Source organism: Chenopodium quinoa, unplaced genomic scaffold (genome assembly GCF_001683475.1).
Source record: "Chenopodium quinoa cultivar QQ74 unplaced genomic scaffold, ASM168347v1, whole genome shotgun sequence".
Lineage (NCBI taxonomy): Eukaryota > Viridiplantae > Streptophyta > Magnoliopsida > Caryophyllales > Amaranthaceae > Chenopodium > Chenopodium quinoa.
This window is the reverse complement of record NW_018742616.1, coordinates 1,921,581-1,946,011: the sequence shown is the minus strand read 5'-3', so window position 1 is coordinate 1,946,011 and position 24,431 is coordinate 1,921,581. Positions and strand designations below refer to the sequence as shown.

General features: G+C 36.1%; 3 protein-coding genes across 3 annotated transcripts; all 3 read right to left on the bottom strand.

Moving 5' to 3' along the window:
* Positions 1 to 2,110: 2,110 nt before the first annotated feature.
* On the bottom strand, positions 2,111 to 12,432 carry LOC110721567 (eukaryotic translation initiation factor 4G-like). The gene is made up of 11 exons (XM_021900744.1): positions 12,134 to 12,432; positions 11,731 to 11,926; positions 10,847 to 10,989; positions 10,577 to 10,723; positions 10,394 to 10,458; positions 10,156 to 10,212; positions 8,452 to 9,597; positions 8,173 to 8,332; positions 4,995 to 7,677; positions 3,342 to 3,536; positions 2,111 to 2,974 (listed from the first exon to the last, which is right to left on the bottom strand). The coding sequence occupies exons 2-11, from the start codon at positions 11,898 to 11,900 to the stop codon at positions 2,602 to 2,604; spliced, it is 5,139 nt and encodes a 1,712-aa protein (XP_021756436.1). The 5' UTR covers positions 11,901 to 11,926; positions 12,134 to 12,432; the 3' UTR covers positions 2,111 to 2,601.
* A 1,582-nt stretch (positions 12,433 to 14,014) lies between these two features.
* Positions 14,015 to 14,674, bottom strand: LOC110721293 (glycine-rich cell wall structural protein 1.8-like). Its single transcript, XM_021900432.1, has one exon. The coding sequence runs from the start codon at positions 14,672 to 14,674 to the stop codon at positions 14,015 to 14,017; it is 660 nt and encodes a 219-aa protein (XP_021756124.1).
* Positions 14,675 to 16,901: 2,227 nt separating this feature from the next.
* LOC110721565 (metacaspase-1-like) lies at positions 16,902 to 24,086 on the bottom strand. The gene is made up of 5 exons (XM_021900743.1): positions 23,307 to 24,086; positions 21,211 to 21,541; positions 19,724 to 19,844; positions 19,385 to 19,615; positions 16,902 to 17,304 (listed from the first exon to the last, which is right to left on the bottom strand). Exons 1-5 carry the CDS (start codon positions 23,683 to 23,685, stop codon positions 17,245 to 17,247), a joined length of 1,122 nt encoding a protein of 373 aa, XP_021756435.1. The 5' UTR covers positions 23,686 to 24,086; the 3' UTR covers positions 16,902 to 17,244.
* Between the last annotated feature and the right edge of the window lie 345 nt (positions 24,087 to 24,431).

Sequence of the window (24,431 nt, the reverse complement as noted above, 5' to 3'; positions counted from 1 at the left end):
TAGATCTTTTTGAAATGCCCAAAATAATATATGGGACTAACATTATAAAACGGAAGGAGTATTGTTTTATTGTTTTATATTACTCATATGGTATACGGAGTATATTATTAGCTTTTGAATACAAATTTTGCTGATTTTAATTTTGGAGGATAATGAAAGTAGTGATTATTACTATGCAGTTGATTATTTATAGTTCCTATCTATGCAATTCTCTTACAATACATAAACAAAGTGCAAAAAATTTGGTTTAATTTCTTTGCCTTCTATTCTATCTTTGAAATCAAGCTAAATTTACTCCCTTAACCGCATGCCTTCTCCATTTATGCACACACTAGTTCATATTAATAATATACTTCTTTAATACTCGGTCTTTTTAGTTCAAACCATATATGAAAATGTTACTCAGTATTTGATACTCGCTCATATATGCATTGATTATTACTATCTAAAGCTGGCAGGATAACATATAATACTAATTTTTTAATAATCGATAATTATTATAGAGTGCTATACTTAAACTTCATTGTAACTTTAAAGTGAATTTCCAAAAAAAGAAAGACTTAAAGGCCAATCTTCATATGCAATTCTTTCTACTTTGTTGAGTGAGAGAGCTTGCCAAATTAGGAAAAATATTTGTAAAAAGCAGGGGTTGTATTAACGAGAGATTATCAATTATTTTTTTTTTTTAATAAAATATCTTCATTTTCAAGAGAAATATAGGACAAATCATTGGACATTCATCCCACCTTTATATGCATAGTACCTTCCAAAGTTTTGGGGCATGAAAAACTGCTGATTGGTGGGATGTTGATGGCTGGATACAAGAATGCATTGAGCACAAGAGATACATCCAGCTTTTCTTGTAAACTTTTAGGAAATAAATACAATAAATTTCAGTGTTTTTTTCCTACAATGTTAACTGATTGCCTTATAATCAATCAACTTTGATAAGAAGATTCAAGGATTTCATAGATTGCCAAGCTTTATGAAAGATTATTACTTGCTAGATTATTTGCGAATATTCATTGGCTAAATACAATTAATTATTGACCACAAGATTATTTTTGGGGAGAAAGTTGTCACATTCTTAAACTAATACTCCGTATCATCTTATTTATATTACTTATCGTTATTGATTGACCCCTGACATACATATTTTCTAAAGTAGTTTTCCTCTAATTTTTCTCTCATAACCCAATATTTTACTTGATCTTCTTGGAAAAGTCATGTACGGAACATAGGGAACGAAGAGACTAATAACTAGTGATCATCGGCTGAACAAAATTATCCGAAAAACCGAAAACCCGAACCGTAATTGAACTGAAAATTAGGGTACCTGTTCCGATAACCATAACGGTTCGAGTACCTGATCCGATAACTTTGTTACCGGGTACGATTATTGGGTATCATTTTAAAATTAACGGTTACCCGATCCAATCTGATAAGCAATTTTTTCATTTTCTTCCAACTTAAATCTATTTATCCAAAATCTAAACTCTTACTTTACTTCATAATCACTTCATAATTTAAATGGTTAGTATTATTATTAGTAATTTGGTCATGATCATGTGGTATTATTGCTAATTAGTGTTGAATGATATCATAATAACTAGATTATAAAGTCCAAATTTTCATTATTGGATAACATATTGGGTACCCGATAACCGATCCGAAAATCCGGGCCGAAGTTCATACTTAGTGTTATTGGTTATCGGGTACCTGAAGCGATAGTGTTAACAGTACGGGTACTTGACCCATGATCACCCCTAATCATCATAATGAGAGTAACATGAAGTGACATATCCTTAGCCTATCTTATTCAGACTCAACATGAAGTGTCAGGCATGAATATGTATCCAAGTGTCAAACATGACTACTTTATAATATTATTAACTAATTTCGGTCCAAATTGAATTGTTTGTCATACCAACGTGGCAACGTCCAAGAGTTGAGTATTGATGCAAATACCTGATGTGAAAAGAAGGGTCGAAGTAACATGATTAATCCTTAACTGATTGACGTAATTTTTTTGGCCCGCTATAGGAATTGAAGCATAAAGCAGCATGATTTGGTATGCATACCATGCAGGAGGAGACTTTTAAAATTGGAATCAAACTTAACTAATACGTAGTATATCTTAAGATTCTTAACCACTACCTCAGGAACTCACTGTTCTGAATCTCCTGATGTATAGTATTTGAACCAAATATAAATAAATAAATAAATCTTTTACAATCAACAAAAAAAAAATAGAAGTCTTCACATGTCATATAAAAAATTATAAGTGAATGATCATTCGAAACATTAGGTACTATGTAGTTCAGCTCAGATCTAGAAACTGAGAAATACCATGTAGTATAAACAAATTATAAGATTAGTTTATGTTCACTGCCAAATCTTTGCAGAAAAAACACAAGAAACATAGCTAATTTAGCTCATATTCTCAGAGTTACAACTCACTAATTAAAGAGATTAATGATATTGCAAGTTACCATAATTTCTGTAAATAAATCTGTCTGACAACCTGCCCATAATTAGTTAGCTGCAGAAAATAATCATTTCATTTCATTTGCTAGCTATTAATGCCAGAGAAATTTAAGCTTACAAAGTCACACTGAATGAATCATTAGTCTCATCATCCCACATAATAAACATATTTAGTTTCTTAGATTTGAGGGGATCTGGGGGTCGGAAATCCTCAAAATGAAGACCGGAGCTAGTTCGAATCTCATTTAATGTTGATTCTCCTTTTTCAGACTTTATCATCTCCAGGATGCTCCCAAGGACATCTCCTGCCAAGCCAATTTCTAGAAGGCGGCCTGGTTCTTCCCCGCCTTGGTGTATCATTTTACCAACCTCATTTAAGGACAGGACATTCTCTAGGATGACTTTACCGAAAATCTGGCCAAGAAACTCTGGTGCTTTTGGGGCATCACTGATAGTATCCTCCAACTTTGTCAATACAGAATCGAAACTGGCAAACAGATCAACATTGGGATTAAAAAGAAACACAAATGACCAAAAAGAAGCTAGCAGATAGTTTCACATTAGACCTGTCATGTGGACCGAGCTAGACCTCAAGCCACACCCCCTCAGTTTTCTGTGCTTATTATAGAGTAGAATGGCACAGAACGAGGCACGGAGGACTGATCACAGGCTGGCTCGGTAAATTAGTAACATAAAAATTAAAGAAAATGCTAAAGAAAACCTGTAGGTGGGCACGACTGGCATGTGGGATGTGCCACCCAGAGCAATTCACTTCCATCCCAACCCCATCCCCCTCCCCCCAAAAAAAGTCAGCAAATCACAAGGCAATATATGATTCCACAAGTAACTCTTACCCTTCAATGAGCTGCTGTGGACTAAACATGCTATCTCGAGGCTTTGAAAGACTAATAAGCAGTTTTGCCAACATATCCCTCTCCAAGGCTTTCCTCTCAAAAGCATCCGTAACCCAAAGAGATATAACAGTAGGGTAGAATTTTGGAGCATTCAAGTCTTTGATGCACAATGCAACTTCCTTCTCATCATTTGCACTGGAAATAAGTAAACATCAATTAACCAGACAATCAAAGACCATTGTTTATCATCATTGAGAATGTCAATAATCGAAAGTTATCTTCAAGCAATCAATATTACTAGATGATAATTGTCTCACGTACATAAAACATAAAAGGTGATTCAATCCAGTGAATGCATAATGCAAGTCCACCAAGTCGGACTATGTATGTGGCAAACAAATTCCTTATTATCCTAAATTATAATCACAAATAATAAAAAAATAAAAAAATAAAACAAGTTAAATAAATGAAAGCTGTTCAGCAAAAGTTCTAAACACATTAGCTAGCAACCACTCCAATTCACATGTCCCTGCATTCTCATCAATTCTCCTAACTTGGAGAGATGAAGTTAGTCATTAGAAGGTTATGTTTCCAGAATTCCAGGTCAAGTAAAGAATTGGATAGACATCATAGGTAATGTAGCTATAAACCAAGATACCAACACCAGGAAGTGCAATCTACTAGTCACCAAAATAGGACACTACCAGCAACTACAGTAGTTAAAACTGTGCATGATATTCGTAAGAAAGCTACTGGTAAGCTGATAGCATTAGTGCACCAAACCATTCTATGTGACCAATATCCATCCCTTTGGTTCTTATTCTACTCCTTGTTTGATTCACAAATATTTCAACTCATTGTTTGAAGTAGAAGATACTCTTATTTGCTAATGTAATAGCAGCAATATTCTTTTTCTTAATTAAAAAAAAACATGTTCTAAAATGATATATTGACCACACAAAGTTGAACAGAAACCCGAAATAAACACAACCACCCGAGCATGACCTAAAGTGACCTGAAAGACTGAAATGAATCCAATCTAGATACAACTCAAACAATAATGACCCAACCCCAAACTGGATTGAACACTATTCTTCCTAAATATTCGTTAATTCTAATTTTAGAATAACAATTGAAAATCAAAGCACCCTACACTAGAACATTTGAATGATTGAAAGTTGCACTTAAGTGGAAAGTCACAGGGATTTTTAAAATATCCCTTTAACGCACCCAGATCATCCTTGGGGAATTTTCTAGCCATTAGTTGGTTTTGGATAACCACAGATTTGAAATTTATGCAGTGTGCAGTTTGACAAAGAAAATATTGCCATTCAGTAATTTCTTTGGATTTCTCTGTAGTTCAGTACTACAGACCAATGTTTTTTTTAAGAAAAAAGACAAGGGGGTACAAAGCAGAAGGAAATATTAAGCAAAAGATGCAGCACATACTATAAAGGGCACAAGATGTAAATAGCACCATAACCCATATTCACCCCTTTTCTTTTGATCATGAAAAAACTTGAAAGCTATGTAGGGCTTCGTGAACCAAATCAAGAATACCTTAGAGTGCAAGAACAATTATAACAACATAGAGAAATAGGTAAATATTTCAGTAATGTGTATGTTAAAAGAGTGACACAAGGCAGTTCTTACCTATAATACTCCTTTATGGTAGCCATAGACATGTCTCTCAAGCGTTCTTCAGGCCACACCTTTTCTGAGGTGATGTTTTCAGCTGGAGCTGCAACTGCTCGTGTCACAAGTGATGAAGTCAGTATAGGCTTTTCCATACTTCTATCAGGGTTTTTAACGTCCCTATTTGTGTAAGTCGAATTACGCTCTAGACCACCAGAATGGTCATAAGAAACTGTCGCTCCAAAACTTTCTGAGGCCTGCCTTGAAAAGTGATCTTCCCTTGAGCTATAAGCTCCACGATCTGATGCATTACTATATCCATTCAAACCACTCACTACTCTTCTAAAATCCCCATGAAATGTAGTATCAGTTGAAGAGGCGATGGAGGTAGATGGCTGTCCTCTACATGACATGCCCCTAGCAAGACCACCTTGAGGTCCAAGTGTAATAGGCTCATCACCAGAAGAGCATTGGGGCAAAGTCACTGAAAGAGTCCTACTCTCAAAAGTACTCCTTTCATCCTTTCGTACATCGTGCCCATCATATCCACGTACTTGAGTACTATAACTTCTAAAGCCATACGCCTGGCCAACTGGAGAAGGTAACAAGGAGCCCCTTTGACTATATTCTACAGGATGGCCCCTCCTCATTGAAGGGTTCATGCTGGGCCCACGACTTGGCCGACCAGCTTGTGCAAGCCTTTCTTGAGCAGCATCCCTGTGCACTTCCTCAATCTTTTTAGGCCCTTCAACTTTCCTTCTTTGTTGCCATTTGTTCTTTCTAAGATCAATGGCATCTTTCAACATGAACCTCACTCTTGAAGATAGATTCATGTTGTTAGATAACTGCCACATAATGTCAAAATACGCATCCATATGATCCTTAGCTCTGGAATGATCAATCATTTCACCAATTGTGCTCATCAACTTGCACAATGCTTCAATATTTTCTTCATCAGCATTTTGATATTGACCCAACAACTTCTTAATGCACTCATGCATTATTCTCTCAGTCAACATCCTCTTCTTGTACAATTCTCCGATCAATCTTATGTTACCCAGCATACGCCTTCGAGCTTTTAATCTTTTTCCTTCTCGCTCTGCCTCAGTTTGTTTGATCTCACCCTCACCATCATCCTTATTAGCTTCTTCTTCCTCTCGTTCTCCCCTCTCAAATTCTTCTTGGCACTTGTTTAGTAGGAGCCTCTTGAAAGTGATCTTCTCATCATCTACGCTGAGGTCTGGCAATTCTAAAGCCAGATGAGAGCAGAAATTGGCATACATTTCACAGAACGTTGGTTCAGTTAGAGCCTTGTAAAAAATCTGAGATATGACTCCAGTTAGAGTCACTGCATTGTCGATATTAACTTCTTTAACTTGCTCAAACAGTTTCTCAAAATTTTGTGGGGTAAGCTTATTTAAGATAGCCTTCAACCTCCTTTGTTTTGCCTGTTCTTCATCACTAACTTTACCCACTTCATACTTATTGTCAGCTCTGTGCATCACCTGTGAAGGATTCTGAGGAGCCAGCATCATACCTCTGTCGAAACTTGTAGCTCGTTGCCAACGTTCTGCATCAGGGTTATATCGTTGAGCTCCCTGAAAACTCATTGAATGCATTGGCCCAGAAAGGATCCCACCACCATGCTGAATGGGTCCATGTCCACCTGGATTTCTGAGAACGCCATAATTAAGCCCTGAGCCAGACTGATATCCCATCATATAGCCACCATAGGCAAGATCTAACCCTGGATCCTGACCTGAAAATTGAGGAACTGGTTTATTCCACCTACCAGCATCCATCATGCCATTAACATGACGATTATTTCGGGCAGATCCAGAAGGCCTATCAATATTTCTTCCTGAAGTTGCATGATCACGATCACTATGAGAAGCATTGGCACTGAAACATGATAATATATCAGCGATCTCAGGCGTGATTTGACAATGCTTCGGAAGATCAGTACACTGCTGTGATAATGTGAGGAGAAAATCCCTGGAATACTTTTTCACAAAAGCTCTTTCTTCATCATGACGTGAGCCTCTATGTTCTCCTTTAACTGAGGCATCCAATTTCGATGCAGACACATCAGCAGCATCTTCCCAATCTTCAAGCTCCAGTTTACCTTTCTCACCCTTATTCTTTCTTGCACTATTTTCACCATTAGAAGGAATCTTCAAAGTACTAGAGATATCTTCTGCAGAAGCAACAGTTTCTTTCTTCTCCTCAGCACCTTTATAGGCCATGTACAAATCAGCATTCGTCCCAAGAGAATCTGCCTTCTGAAGCATTTCTTTCCATTTCTTCTTCCCCTTATTCTTTGTCTTACCTGAAGAAGAAATTGGACTTGCTTTCTCTGTGATTTCTATTTCCTGCCTTAACTTTGCTTCAGAAAAATTTGCAGCCGCAGGAGATACCTCATTATCTGACGTAAGTTTGGACACACTCTTAGGAGAAAACATTTGCAAGGATGTCTCGGCACTTTCAGTCCCAGAAGTTCCAGACTTAGACTCCTTCTGAGAAGCTTCAAAACCAGCTGTCTCTTGATCATATTTCTTAGTTTCATCACAGTGTTCAGTCTTTTTGACAAATTCTGTGGACTTCAAAGCACGACCTGGTTGCAGCCCCTTAACTTCCTTTTCCCCTTGTTGCTCAATAACTTGCAAAAGATGGCCATTTTGTTTATTGTATTGATCTTTACCTGCTTTCATGGGAGGGATCATGTTTGTAGTCAGTTGATTAGTAGTACTATCTTGTATTTGAGTATATACAACTTGAGAATCTATAATTAAACCAACAAGATGAACCATTCGTCATAATTAAAGGTTCTTTCTTAAATAGTCTACTTAATTTTATATATATTGGACTTAATGTGTACTTTGTCTTAAGTTTAATACTTAAACCAACGGAGATGATCAACTTGTGATAATAACTGCTTTCTTTTTGTTTAGACGTGTTCGTGCCATGAAAAATATTATGAGAAACTTAAAAATCATTAATAAGATGAACTACTTCTAATCATCACATTAACTGTATTTTAACCTCAACTGGAAACTAACCTTCATTGTTAAATTCTAAGGACTAGGGATTTTCTTAGTGGAAAATGACACAAAAAGAGATGATATGATTTGTGTAATAAAACATATTCAATACCTTGATTGAACGCACTTACTTTAAACTTTAGATTTGGCATTACCTGCATGGTCTTCAATTTCAAGATCAACAGAAGAATCACCAGTTGATCCTGAATCAGTACTCAAGAGTGATTCCTTCAACGTAGAAACATCATTTACATGCATAATTGAAATATTAGACTTAACATCTGGAGCAGCAATCTTCAATGAATCGACATGGTCCTGTTGTACACTTAAGTCAGCCTCCAGATACAATGCATAATCATTGTCCATAGACTAACCCACCCTACGCTAAGTTACTTCCAAAAAAACAAAAAAAAAAAGAAAGAAAGAAAATTGACCTGTGGTGATGAATGGACGTTTTCCTTCTTCTCTGGATGCTTTTGTACATCTCTTATAGAGTCCAACTTGATTACAGTCTCCTTCTTAATGACATCTGTATTTGTTGGAGAATATGCAACAGATTTTTTCAACCACACTGAGTCGGATTTTAGCTGCAAAGAAGATTCATCTGCATTTGCTTCCATATCCTTTTTAACAGTGTCAGGTTGCACGGGAAGCCTAACTAGTTTTTGTGACTCAACCTTTTCAATGTCACTAGAACATGTACCCTTCTCTGCTCCAGAGTTAACAGATGCTTTAACATTTACTACTGGTGAAGTTGACTGTACAGAAGGAATAAGATAGTTGAATCTAGGACCCTGAGAAATAGCTTGTGTGCTTGGAAGAGGAAGACAATTTGGCGCTGGAAAAACGGGAGGACCTGGACTGTAGGAATTAGAATAGTATCTGCCAGGGCGCATTGCTGTATAAGAAGGCATAGGTTGAGATGGTGAAAGCCTCACGTGATGTGATCTTGATCTAGGTGACCCACCATCCCTATTATCTAGTGTAAGTTCCTTGTGTGTTTCTGGGTGAGTAATCCTCACTACTTTACGAGTGCTTCCAACATTTCCAGGCTGATGCAGATTAAAAGGAGGGGACAAAGGCATTCCTAAACTTCCCGGCTGATGAGGAGGTTGGGGTCCCAATTGAGGGTTGAACCCAATGATCTGGCCTTGACTAATGATTCCTTGATTCTGCATAAGATTGTGTTGAAGACCAGGCACAAAGACTTGCTGCTGAGGCGGATTTCCTATATGAAATGGCATCTGCATTGGCATTGGATGTGAATTATTTAGTGTACCTCGAGTCTGAATTTGTGGGTTGGGGATAACAAACTGCATGCCAGCTGGAGGTTGGTGTTGCTGATAAGGCAAAGGCATAGAAATCCCTGCCATAGGACGAACAGCAGGCTTCTGAGGTTGCATTAGTTGAATTGGAGAAGGCACAGGTGTCACTTCAACTCTAGTGACTTTTGAAGCAGTATTAGTTTCTTGAGCTATTGGTTTTTCCTCAGATGAAACATGCTTTTCAGGTACCTGCTGCTTAGGAGCATATGATACTGGAATAGGAGGTGCAGTTCTTGCAGCAGCAGCATGCCGAACCTGAATGGTGATACATAAAGCCATGAGTACAGATAATTAGAGATCTTTCAAAGCCATACTTTTGTCTTTAGACCAGCATCAACATCAAAATATATAAATCCAAGCCACCAAACATTACACCTTGGAAAACTATCTAATCTCTTTCTCCGACAACATAGCCTTGTACTAAAGCCTCTTTAAAGGCATCATACCAAAGAAAGGAAGTCGATGTAGCAACCTTATCGTTACAATTAAGAATCAACATAAGATAGTTTCATATAGCCCCTTCATTACTAGAAACTTGGTCAGGCATTGCCTGATATGTTATTCTATAAATATATACAAAAAGGCAGTCTGAAACATTTGAGAAAGTCAAGTGTGACCCAAACTAGACATATAAGTTCAGCTATGTTTATGCATTATTCATTATGCAACTTTTGTCCCAATTTGGCTTTCTGAATTAGACCTTAATACAAGAATTTATTTTTTAGGTTAGCAGTATACTATGCCGACCAAGGAAAAAAAATCAAGAGCGAGATGCTAGATCAATTGTGAGGAAAGAAGACAAGGATGAAAAACCTGATTACGCTCTTGCTCATCCATATTTGGTGGAGCCGAGCTGGTTCGTGCTGGCACCTACAGGAAACATAAAGAGAGACTGACATTGGATGTATTGGCTTTAACTCTTTAAGTTCTGAAAGCAGCATAATCTATATAGATTCTGTTACAGTTCCGAATGAAAGGAGTAAAAGAAAATGAATTTTAAATGTGAATTTTTAAACATATTATTGGTGGTACTGTTAAAACAATGAGATACCTGCATGCCATTCATAACGCCAGGACTTATGGATCCAAACTGAAGAGAAAATTCCTTACCTCCTCCTGAAAAAAGAGAGGATAAAAATTGAAACCTTTCTGCAAAGAAGTTTAGCTTGTCTACCCTCTTGACAGAATGAAACCGCCACTGTCATTTGGCAAAAATAGAAGTACAAGGAAATACCTTTTAAAGGAGTTGAAGGTAAGGTTGAGTCTGAAGTCATGGAGGACGATTGAGAAGACGGAGCTTTTGGAATGGGTCGGCTGCTATTCTGACTCGATGTATCTGATGGCTTGGGAACAGAATCTGCAGCTGGTGGAGAGGATATTCCTAAAACAAACAGGTGTTGTTCTGATAACTATCACATCTTTATAACATATAATTGACTATAGAATACTTGTTGACAACAAATGAAAAACAAAGAAAAGGAAACAAATATAAGGAAAAGACTACCATGTAATGTAGACTGCACATAATTGCCATTCTCGCCACGATGAACACCAACAGCAGTGGAATTAGAGCCTGATGATGGTGTACTCACTGATACAAAAGTTCCCCTTGATTGCCCACCTTGTCCATTGTTTGATTTCTTAAAACTAAACCATTAAAAAAGGCAACCCAAACAAAATAGGAAATCAATCAAAATGAAATCATCCAAGTAATCAACTAATCGGAAGCTGACAAGGCAACAACCGCCTCCTAGTGTGGATCCTACTGCTAGTTTCTGGCAGGCAAGGTTCTAATGATCACAAGATACAACAAACAACAAACAACAATCCAGAGAAGAAAAAACAACAATATAGACAAAAAGTATCAAATATAAATTGTGTTTATAAAACTTTTCATTGGTTGAAATTATCTCTCTTCATCCGGCTTAAATGTTACGGAGTATATTACTAATTCAAAATACACTATCAACATGACTGTTAATTCTCAATTAATCAAGTAATTAGTTGGACTAAATCAACTCATAGAAAGTAAGGAAAAAAAAAAAAAAAGAACTCGAATAATCAACCCTATAAATCAAAAAACAAACCCTAATCATCAACAAGAAAAATAAACAGCAACTCTAACATTTTTTTTTAAAAAAATTATACTTTCCCATTTCACAAAAATGGTTACACTTTACATTTTGAGGCATAAATTTAATAACATTGACAGAATATTGTCACTCATACATATATCAAAAATTCAAAAGATAATCATCGTGTTCTTGTTTAATTAAAAAACGTAATTAAAAATCTTAATGATCAAAGGATTGCTTTGAAGACCGTAACAAAAATAAAAGTGTAACTATTTTCGTGACGGACCAAGAAGTGAATAACAAAGGGTGAAACCTGCGATTATTAGAAGATATAGGAGGGGCGGAGGAGGCGCCTCTGCCGGTGCCGGTGGCCGAATAATTGCGGTGATTTTGATCAGACAAGGTGTTGTTTAATCTTCCACCACCCCCTGTTTTCCTGTACTGCTTCTCCTTCTTTTCAACCCTTATTTGATTTTGGGACATATATATTTTCTGATTTTCCGACCCTCCTTTTTTTTCCAATTAATTTCACAGCAACAAAAATTCAATCAATCAAAAAATATTAAAAGATTTAAAACCCTATATAAAGATTTGAACTTTTCTTCATTTACACCATAAAAATCAAAACTTTGACATTCTAATTGATAGTAATTAACATTAGGAGTGAATTTTATATATAACTTTGTTGTAATTTCAAATTAAGAGAGGAAAAATACCTTAGAGAGTGAAGAAAGTGAGGAGAGAGAGAAAGTATTGTCAGCAAGAATAGAGAGAATGGCGGGAAGAATAGAGAGAGATGGTTGGGTTTGTTAGTTTGTTGGGGAGTGATGTTGTGAAGGGTGTTTTTTGTTGGAGAGAGAATAAAAACAAAGAGAGGGTCAACAGCCAAATCTTAAGGAGATCTATAAGTAGAAGCAACATTTTGAGGACTTGGCCTTTTGGCCTTGCATTATTTTTCTTTCTTTTTTGGTTTCGAGAGAACTTGTCCACTACAGACCTATCTCAGCTTCAGGGGAAACTCGACGTGTTTCTGTGGTCATCTATGTAATTTCAAAAAGACATAAAAACATAAAGAAGATCTAACACGGGTTCTTATATGACTCCTTATGAGGTGTTTCTTTAGCTTCAAAAATCTATTACTCTCATCATACCTTTTCTTGTCATTTGGTAAATTACTTTCATTAACGTGAAATGTAACCCAAGTTCAACCAAGGACATGATGCGATTATCATGATCTTTATTAGTACTGAATACGAAGTACATTCATTAACATAAATATAATTACTAATTCTAATTATGTAGTTAGTATGGTCTCTATTGTCCAATTTTATTTCATTGAGTGTATTCATTAAATAGTTCATGTCATTGGTTGTATTTAGTGATTAAGGTCTTGTAGTTTAATTTATCAACCAATGGTTGTAGTTACACCATAACTCATGCTAATGACTAATGTATAATTATGCCTAATTTATACGTTAACAGATGTTTGGAACCCTTGTCCCTTCATTTATATTGTCCTTAAAAATTTGTGTAGAAGCCTTAAGGATGTATTAGTGTTAAAAGACATTGATAACCACATTAATCCCGATTCTCTCCGCATCATTCTACTGAATGAAATTTCTATTGATTGATTAATTAATTTTCTTTATTTATATGTGATTGTAAGTGTCTAATTGATCCATATTGAATACTTCAAGGTGAAGAGAATGCGGCCTTAGAGTGCATATGATAAATAGTATAGCTTGCGATTAATTATCAAGTGTAGCACAACACATATTAACATTGATATCTACACTTCAGAGTTATACGGTTTTTGTCCTTTTGGAGAACGTTTTGGGTGAACATTTGCAAGTTGTGTAACTTATTTTTCGAAGATCATTTTATTGTGTGATTAAAATTGCTTTTGAAATCAAATTGAACAAGCATTAATTTACTTTGTATCTTAGTATGTATTGATTAATTTACTTTGTATCTTAGTATGTATTGGTACTGTCTCTACAAAATGAAGTGATGGTCACCAAGGGTCATATCCCAGCAAAAATTACTTGTTCTTGATGATCAGTTGAACACGGGTAACACCACCAAGTCCTGCACAAACTTCCTCAGATTTACATTACATAAGAGTGAACATTACAAAGGATTTTTTTCATAAATACGTCGTTCGTGAATTGTAATATGTAGGAAAATTAATTAATACAAGCTCCAATATGAGTTACACTTGAAAACACTTGAATCTTGACATTTGAAAACACTTGTTCTTGACATTTAACAACAGTATGAGTAACTAATCACTTTTATCACTCATATCATAAACAGAATTTTACACCTCAAAATATAATAGAAAATTAGAAACCATACATTATCGTAGAAAAAGTTTACAACATAAAGAAAACTAATTTCCTAAAAACAAAGGACCAAACCACACACCCACATTTAATCCCACTCCTAAATGTATAAGCCTTGCAACAAAAAAAGAGGCTTCGTACTGCTCACACTGTTTATTGTTCACTTGTAAATTTGAAAGACTAAAAAAAAGCAGAAACCAAATCTATTGCTGATATTACTGATGATAAACACATTATTGTTTCCTTATTTTATCATCCTCGGCGTTGCCCTGCTCTTTGTTTATCTCCTCCGGTGTCGTTGCCACCGTGATTCCTTCCTCTTTCACCGGCACCGATACTTTGGGCCCACTCATCCATCTGATCTCCTATATCCTGACCTTCCAGACCTCCAACACTTTCAATTACCACTGTTTCGCTTTGCATCACAGGATTTCCACCTCCACCTCTCTCTCTTCCCATTCCATGAGTCCGCTCACCCATACCGGTATCAAAGCCTTCGCCGACACCACCACCACTCTTTCCGAAACCACCTGTGTCGAAACCACCACTGGTACCGTATGTGCCAGATAAACCGGTGGTGTGGGGGACATGGACTCCAGCATGGTACCCTGTAGCAGTAGGTCCCATGCTGCCTGCAGTCCCGTAAGTGTAACCTGTGCCAGTGCCAGTGCCCACATCATCAGCAGCAGGGCGACGTAGCTGCTGCTGCTGCCCCATGTCCTCGGAGCCGTATTCATTACCGTATCCAGTAGGATCGTAGCCAGGAGCACCAGCAGTAGTCCTGGATGCTCCGGTAGAGCCAGGTGCTCCTAATGGATCACGTGCACCATATGCGCCAGTAGTTCCCGGAGCTCCCAAGCCACCACCTTGGCCAGTGTTTCCTGTGTGTCGTTCAGTTTGACGACCTGCCATATTTTTATCAGAGTAAAATTTGATGGATGTTTATTTTGTAAGTTTAAGTTGGATAATAGTGTATGTAAAAGTGGATAAGTTTGTAGCATAAGTAGATGATGTAATGTGTATATATACAGTTTATGAGATGAATGTTGGTTTACGTATACATTCGGTGAGAAGAGTGATAAAGACATAACAATTTCATAGAAAGTGGACACGCAGTTGTAAGGTTGATGCGTGGCTGAATGTTGGGAGATGTTAGTTGACACTATGCAGCTTAGCTTGTTTATAAGATTGGATCAAGATTCTGTGATAAGCTTGCTAAGTCAGAGTTACAAGACTACTAGAGAACGTTTTGTTTCTCAATTATCGGGTGAGGTTCCTTGTGAATTGTTAATTGTTTTCGGGTAAATCTAGAGTTTATTGTATCCAAAATAATTTATAGGCGTTAAAGTTCTAAGAAATTACTACTTGTATCTAAATGGCATGCTTCCCATTGGTGCAATTGACCAATGACTTATCCATAAGTAGTAACTTTTTTTTTTTTTTTTTTTTTTTTTTTGACAGGCAGTAGTAACTTAAATTGTAAAATTTCCCAAAAAAAAAAAAAAATAAATAAATAAATGTAAAAACAAAATTTATCATATGACTAATGACTTGGCTCTTTGGGTTTTCAGTAATTATTAGGTTCAAAATTAGAGGAAAATATGTGTAACCAAACTACCAAAGATTTTATGATCTTCCTGTAATAAAAACAAATATTCTAATCTTATTATTGAATATTCTGCATTTTGGTAGAAGTATTCTGAAACGGAGCTAGTAATGAAAATGTTGTTGAGAAAAGCAAAGCTAACACTTTGGTTCATGTGCTTGTTTTGATTCTGTAAATCAGTTGTGCACGTAAAAAAAGTGGATCAACCATTTATATAAAAGAATGGTTGTGATTAAATCAAGTTTATAGCATATACCATTTACGTTTCATAGAACCATGATTTCATAACCATTGATGTTTATTATATATTCAAAAATAAGCTAACAGCTTAATGGGGAGAAGATATTGAATCCTTAACCTCATGGTTGAAAGGTGAAGAGCTGAAGACTCTATGTCTCTTCAATTAGTATCCCACTTAAATTCCTGAACATATCAGCTATGTTTCATAGAAATACCCTCATTAGTCTCATATACAGTAGGTAATAGGTTAGTCACAATGTTTCAGTACTATTGCTCAAGTACATCTCAAATCTTCTACTACGTATTTTGTCAAACTTCAATGTGTGTATGTTATAAATAAGAGTAATTAGACCATCACCATCCTTTATAAGGTTTATTATCATGCTACATCAACAAATTTCTTATTTCCATTGCCTTTCTAGAAACCCGTTCATTATGGCGGGTTTAAAATGTTTTTCAAATAATTTGTTTTACATTATGTAAGATACCTAAAACATAAAAAATCAAAGATCTGATGTGTTCACAACATGATTTTCATTAGTCAGTACAGAGGTGCAAAGCACAAACAAATACAGGGCATGTATAATGTATCTCTTCTTCGGGTGTGTGGTGTACAATCGGTTTAATCATTCTAAATCATATAGATCACTACTTTGTGATTGGAAAAATAAAGAGTGTGATAGTTTTGTCTGATTGATTCATTTATTACATGATTTATACCATAAACTCATTCATCATTTCGTTGCTAAAGGAAAAAAAGTTCATATTTACTGAGTATAAACAATAAGTTGAACAATTAGTTTACGTTATTAAATATTAGTATTAGATATTAGATTAGATTTTAATTGAACCCCTTCAATCTCGCTTACTAGTTGGATTACTTATCCTTTAATATTAAAAGATTCGGAAGTTTTCATTACATTTTAATAAGGTATAATCAAGAAGTTTTTATAAGATTTCATTAAGATAATCAAGTTCCTTTCTTGTCACATTTGTCATCTTCATTTCTTTTGATGATTTCAAATTACAAAAACTTCTTCCTTAATGTCGAAGATTGTTATGCTTTATGTACCCCTCTACAGCTCCATCAACATCAACAAAGAAGCTACAGCGAGAGAGTCAAAAGTGCAGACTGTACTTAGCATAAGAAATCATGCATAACAATTACTTAATCATGTCTCCATAAAATTGTATACAAACCCGTGTTGCGTGGTAGGCATGTGTCATGTGTTGACACATGCACTCCACATGTTGCTTTTAGGTACACCCTGGTGTATATAGATTGTTAGTTTATTACACAGTAATATGTACTTCATATAGTATTTCAATCCAATTAAGTCTATAAATTCCCGAATTGACAAGTCCATTTTTAATAGAGTATTTACACTGCATTACTCCAAAAGGGAGCAAGTTAAAAGGAATAATAATAGAAAAAGCAAATACTAATCCGCCTGTAGTTTATTACTCTACACCAAAACATCTCCAATTCTGCATCAATAATTAATCATTTACAGCAAAATCAGGAAGTGCTGGACACAAACTAGCTCATCAAACCCTGCATCTTTGAGAACGAGAAAGAGCAGGCGAGATGCAATTCCACCAGACATTCTGAAAGATATCGATCTAGATTTAAAAATCATATTGAAAAGGGTTTCATATACACATCAAACGGCTCGCAAGCTGTAAGTTGTGGCTCCTGTGCAGCATACAGAAAGAAGAAAAGTTAATGTCTTAATAATAAGATCTAGGATGAATGAGCAATTCCAGACATTACATACAAAAAATGAATTCCAAAAGCATTCAATTAAATTATAAAAACAAAATAAATTTCTCAGTCTGTCCAACTTGAAATGTCTGACGTGTGTTCATTTGTTCACTTTCCTTGCAAAAAATAGCTTATTGTGTATGATCACTCATACATGTCCAGATGAAATGCAGTGTATGAAGGGATTAACGAATGTGCTAGCTAGTTTGCGATTAACGACAATTAACAATAATAAAGATGGAAAAAACAAGTAATAAACGAGATAAGGAGAATTTACCGTGGGAAACCCGAGAACCGGGAGAAAAACCCACCAATCGACTATGGAGTAACAATTTGATGAAGGTTAATGTAGTTTACAAGCTTTCAATTCACCATGAAAACTCCCACCCCAACTTCACCCTCTCAAACACTCAAACCCTAAGTGTTTGGGTTTACATTAAGGCGTTCTCTCTCTACATCTTTCCCTTCATCCTATTACTCTCTCTACAATGACAAAACATAAGTATATATAGTGCAAGAAGATCAATGGATAAGATTACATCCCGAGCGAAATAACAGAAATCGCACGCTGGAACAGGGGCTCGAAGGTTCGACCGAACCTACCCTGGGGTGGTTTGGTCGAACTTTTACCTTGGTCCGACCGAACCTGCTCTAGAAATCAAAGAGCTGCAGGGTCTGCCTCAAAAACATGGTTCGACCAAACTTTTCAAAAATTCGGTCGAACTCCTGCACTGCGCGGACAGCTCTTCATTAAACAGCCATAACTCCCTCGATTCTAGACCAAATCAAGCTTATGACCAGTCGTTGGAAAGCTCTTGAGACGAGCTATCACCTCCAACTTGAATCATCTCAATATCATTTGAAGTCAGCCCTTTGCCATCCATCGTTTCTTAACACCAAGCAATAGCCCATAGCTTAAACTTCTAAGCTATGCACCCCCTTAGCCTTCTTGAACCGTTCTCCACACTTCTCAAACCCAACAGTGTACATCTATAATAATTTGAGTTCCCATTTTTGTTCGGTTCATCTAAAATTTTAAATCTAAGCTTATTAGTTAGATTGCGGATGAGGTGAGCGAGGCTAATCATATTTGATTGACACCTCCCACACGTTTACTCTGTATATGTTCTCTACAATATGAAGTATTCAGTCATGCATTTCGCACATGATTCTGGTCCTAATAATTTATTTATTTATGATTGGTCTTGGATATTCAGTACCCCGTAAAAAGAAGGTATAAATCCGCTGTTTTAAGGACATACATATACTTCACTGAAAGTTGAGGAGTACAATGCTGAATTGCTGACCATCCATTACAATTTCAGGCCCCTTACACTATTTGCTAGCCACGATGACCAATCGATAAAGGATTCAATTTCCATAGAATAGTTATTCACACAGCTTGTTTGACTACTTGAAAATTCCATAGATCCATCAGGTATTGTCAAAATTTACTCAAGGATTACGGTTGATTTAAGCCTCTGCCGCTTGCATTGACAGCCTACTTGTTTCTTGCTAATTTTCTCATGAAACATCTACCCTGCTATAACATTTAAGCAATGCTATTTTAAGGAAGCAAAGATCTTAGGACAGCATGCCACTGAAGAAATGACGCCTATTTGGTGACAGAAAACTCCAGGAAAACATGGTTTATCATCCATTGGAAGAAACAACAAACAAGGTCATGACATAAATCCTAGCAAAGCTAAAAAAAAAAATGTATAATTGAGCATGCATCATCAATAAAAGTACAAGATACGGCATTAAATTTCAACAAAAAGCAATAAAAACAATCAAAGAATATCAAGCTTTACAGCTAATTACTGAAATCAGCTACTCGATTACTCATTAGTGCATTTAGTATACCACAAAAAATTTGAGCAAGAACACTACCGAGTTTCATGTTCATTATTGGCTAACTAATGCATAATAGTTGTATAGGTGGGAATAGACAGGGTAAAAATTTAAAATATAAATTGAAATAGACAGAATAACAAAAAAAAAAGCTCACCTGTGTCAGCCCCCCAGAGACACTTCCTCCAGAGACTAGCATGGTCAGAAGAGATGTAACAACACCACCTCCGAGAGCTCCTCCAGAGCCTCCTCCAGAGCTATTACCAACATTGCGTATGGTTGCCCGCATAGAATTTAACATGCTCCCATATGTGCTAGCTTGTCCATTCTCAATGGCTTTGATGAAACAGTAAGTCATAGCTCCAGTCGAAGTGACCTGAGATAAAGCCTGACCAAACGAAGCCCTTTACGAAATCAATTCCTTGTTTGTCGACCAATCAATACAGCAATACACGACTGCAAAGAACAATGCAAAATGCAAGAGGCAGGAACTTACAGCTGTATCGGCTGAGGTTTGGTCATCATCGCAACCACTTATCGATATAACTTCTCCACCGTTGGATCCTTTCCATACGCCTGATCGAGGACGATGATCCTCCCAAACATACTGTCCACTCCTACATCAAATACTTAAAGATGTTATATTAGACATTTGCAGTATACGGGTGAGGGTGTGTAGAGAACAATGCACGAGAACAAAGTAAACATACTAGGACCTATCCTTGAACTAGTGGACATTAGTTTGGTAGCCAAAAAAAGATAACTTTCACAAATATTTCCTGTTAACAAATAAAAGTCCATTTGACCAAAAAAAACCTTGTCCCTAAAAAATCACTTTTAATCAACTAACCCCCACTATCTTCTTTTCTTTATTCATTTAATCAACCAAACTCTACTATCTTGCTTTCTATATTCACCTTCAATCAACCAAACCACACTTCAATTCATCTTCAATCAATCAAACCCCACTATCTTCTTTTTTATTCACCTTCCTATACAGGTGTGCAAAAGGCAAACTAAACTATTATTTGGGAACGGAAAAGGCAATAAATATGTTACAGAGTAAATAGTTAACCACGATTAAGTTTAATTGCTTTGCCCCTGCCCTCCTCCCTCCAATCTCCTCGCCTGACATAGCCACCACCCTTCTAGCCAGTTAGAACTACCAAAAACCACCTCCAACAGACACTCACAACAGCTGCAGCACCTCCAGACCACCTCCCTTTGGCTTCTTCACTCATGCCATCCCCTCCTGCTCGTCTCTCTTGATATTAAAATCAATGAACTATTAGATTTAAAAGATCAGTGATACTCGGGAATTCAAGCTAATATAATATTTCTTCTGATTTTTGGCTTTTTATTTAATTGAAAGTTCTATCACCAACAAAACAGTATTGTAAGAATGGAAAAACTTAATGATTCACCAATCCATAATAAGTGGGGCGAGCAAAGGTCCCTCAATCTCTATAGTTGCTTCTAATTTTAAAAAATTCTTGTTTTTCCATCAGAGAGCTCCTTGGAATAAAAACAAGACTTGCAAAGCATAATTGCATGATTCCTTAAGAAATGGAACCTTTTATCCGCTTCTAGTGGAAGCAATTGGAGCAAAAAATGGCTTTGCTGATTTATTTTGGGATTGGTTTACATAGAAGGGGGCTTGGACGCTTGGTGGAGATGGCTGCTTTGGGGAGGACAGAGAAGGGGTGGTTGGACGATGGAGAGGGTGGCGGTTTTAAAGGATGGTTAGTTTATATGGGTTAACTTTTAACCAGAAATTTATTTTTTTAAAAAAAAAAGTATAATTAATGCCATACAAGTATACGACACGATAGCTATTAAAAGGCTATTTCGTGATTTTACACTTTTTTTGGCAAACTAAAATACGTACAAAAATAAAGGGGTATCAAAGAGGGGGAAGAAAACTAGCAAATTGAAGAACATGCAAGTAGCATGACCAAGAATTAACACTTCCAACAAACTAACCTGCTCATTCTACAAAGAAATGGTAAATCTAGTACAGTGCCACTATGACAGGCATCTATGATTGCATGAAGCTTCACCCCACGAGGAAGAGGTCTGACGATAGCTGCATTTATTTCATCATCAATAATCATCCCCTGTGTTTCAAAGTCTAAGGGGCATAGAGTTTCATCATATCCATCCACTTCATCCCCATTATAATTCCTCTGTCGTGAACCGTGGCCAGAATAGTGAAAAACCAGAGAGTCCCCGGGCTGACAGCCATTTACCAACCAAAACAATGCCATCCTCATATTTTGTTTGGTAGGAGTTCTGTATGGATCAGTTTCTTCTTCTGCTTTTCGTTGTTCACAAAATAAAATTAATATTCACAACGACAATCGAAGCAACAATATAATGCATTAACAATTTAGAATTTACTATCAATGAAGCTTATCTTCACACAGAACCGCCATTTAAAATAATTACTTGTATGTTTTATTAATTTTACTTAACTTCCACAATGCTAATGTACATGAAATTTTGCAATTAAGAGCATTGAAATTGACTCTCACACGCACTATAACTGAAAGCCTTACAACCACAAGAAAAAAATATTGGATACTGTAATCATGGAACAACATTTTGACTACAGTCACAGTTATGGTATATTGGTAATGGATGCAAAGGTGCAGAAACATATCCCGGATGGTACATGAGAGGTCTCATTCACACAGTCACACCCATCTCACTTCACCAGATGAAGATATTCACCTTTAAAACTTTAAAAATAAGCAGGATAACTTGGGTTTTATCCCTTCAATATCTGGTTTTAAGCGGGAAGTAAATTTCTAGAGTTATGTGAAGCCAAGTTTGACGGGGAGAATTTTCTTTATATGAAATGTGATAATGCCTACTCTGTAATGATTATTCAAGGCTGAAGAAACTATAGTCCACATCTTAATATCTAATTGAAACAAAGGGCATACAAGACTAGAAAGGTTTTTTCGGGCTGGGTCAATCTAGAGAAGACCTCTAAGGCTCTAACACTCAAAGCATGGAGTCCATGTCATAAGGCGGCAAACTAGGAGAGGTCAACCTCAGGACAGCTACTCCAAAAAAATGCAGATATAAGATGCCTTTAATCTACAAGCAGCCGATGAAATATTAATAGTGAACAATCAGTCACGAATAAGTTTATGAAATTCTCAATGATAGGCCTTTATTTTTGTAAATTCATATCATATACATACACAATATTGATTACTATTTGACAGATAGAAAGGATGTATAATAAAGAGGGAACCTTTCAAAAGGTAGGATATGGAACGTCAATAAAAACATGGAGCTAAGTATTACTGGATTCAAAGAAACACCGAGATTCGTCAAAACTCCCTAATAGACATCATTAGTCATAAATGACACCAGGTCTCAATCAGCCTTTAGTTATTCTATTTGGCCACTTTCAATTTTATAAATCATTTTCAGGCCATCAAAGCATAACGGCAAATATATTGGGGAATCAAAGATCAATGGACACAATCACACAAAGTAAACATCGTCTTAACACGACTAATACTAGTGTCAACAAACAAACCCATAATTCTTACTGCAATACTGAGTAAAAATCGTTTCCAAGATCAACCATTCTATATTTGAGATAGCAAATTGTTTAGCTCTAATACAATACCGCCAAATACGATCACTAGGTTGGTTTTGTTGTGATTACCTTATTAGGGCTCCTCTTTCCTTTTCTACACTCAAATTACACTCCATGATAGTCATTCCAAGATTTCCAACCCTCACATAGCTTGATCATTCACGAATTCCGAGAAACAATCCCAACAATAAGCAAGATATAATCTTTCATCATTCAAGCATCATATCATAAGAAAATATTAATAAAAAAAAGAAACACATGCAACCAAATTTGAACCATCTGTCCAAAAAATTGGTACCCTAGGTCATAATGCAGCAAAATTTCTTCTTAATGCATAATTTGCAATCAATTTACCACCTTGAAATTAAATTGATCAAACAAATCATCAAATCAAATCCCAAATAAATAATTAAACATTTAAAAAATAATTAAAAATCAAAAGGTGAGATTAAGAAAATACCAGTAAGCATGATGATGGATTCAGAGGGAAACTGAAACTTATTAATGAGCAAATACCGCATACACTTAGCATCATTAATACACCCTTTAAGCTCATGCCTTGAGAATTTATAAGAAATTCCACAAATAACAGCCTTTTTACGGCCGTGCGGCGATGGAGGAGGGCCCGGAGGCGCGTGAGAGTACGGTGATGGAGGAGTAGGCGCGTGAGAGTGTGGTGAAGGAGCAGGTGGCCCAGCGTGATGAGATGGAGGTGGGGCGACGGCGTGTGGATCAGCGATTTGGGTAATGGCTTGGCAAACAGCACAACGGATGGATCGGGCGCCGGGCGGTAGCTGTAGTGGAGTCCAGCAACCGGAGCAGTTGACTAGCATCATCATTGTGCGTAAAGGGATTAATTTATTTTTTATTTTTATTTTTTTTATGATTAAATTTGATTTTGATTTTTTTTGGGTGTCGTGAGATTTGGGTATAATTATTCTGGGAGAAAAGGTAGTTGACTGAATTTGGGAAAATTGATTATCTGGAAGAAATTGAACTAACTTTTGATTTTTGATGCAATTTTGCCGCGTCTAATTAGAGTTTTCTTTATAAAAAACAAGTAAAATAAATATTTGATTTTTTCACAACTAAAATATAACTAATCTAGCTTTTCCATTTATTAAGTAGATAAATAAGGTGATGGTGATGATGATGATGATAAAATCACTGAATTTAATCTTTATTTTGGTTTTTTTTGATAAAATGTGTTCGCAACAACATTGTACATTTAGACAAAAAGATTGGTGAAATAAAATGCATAGTAAAAAAATTGTTCAAGCAATATCACACATATTCAACTAAAAAACAACATCACATTGCTCGCCCTAGCTAAACTTGGTTTTAAAGGTTTGATACAAATCATATATACTAATTAACTATATATCATACACACAAAATTTAGTATTGTGTAATAATAAACTAGTTTTAATATTCGTAAAACGAGTTTAAATACAAATTTACGATATAACATTAAGTAACAAGCTCTACGAGCAAAATATTAACATTACATAACAGAATAGAGGATAGTTAGTACTACTATAGTATGCTAGTATCACACTACTAAACTCGAGGTTGTACATAGATT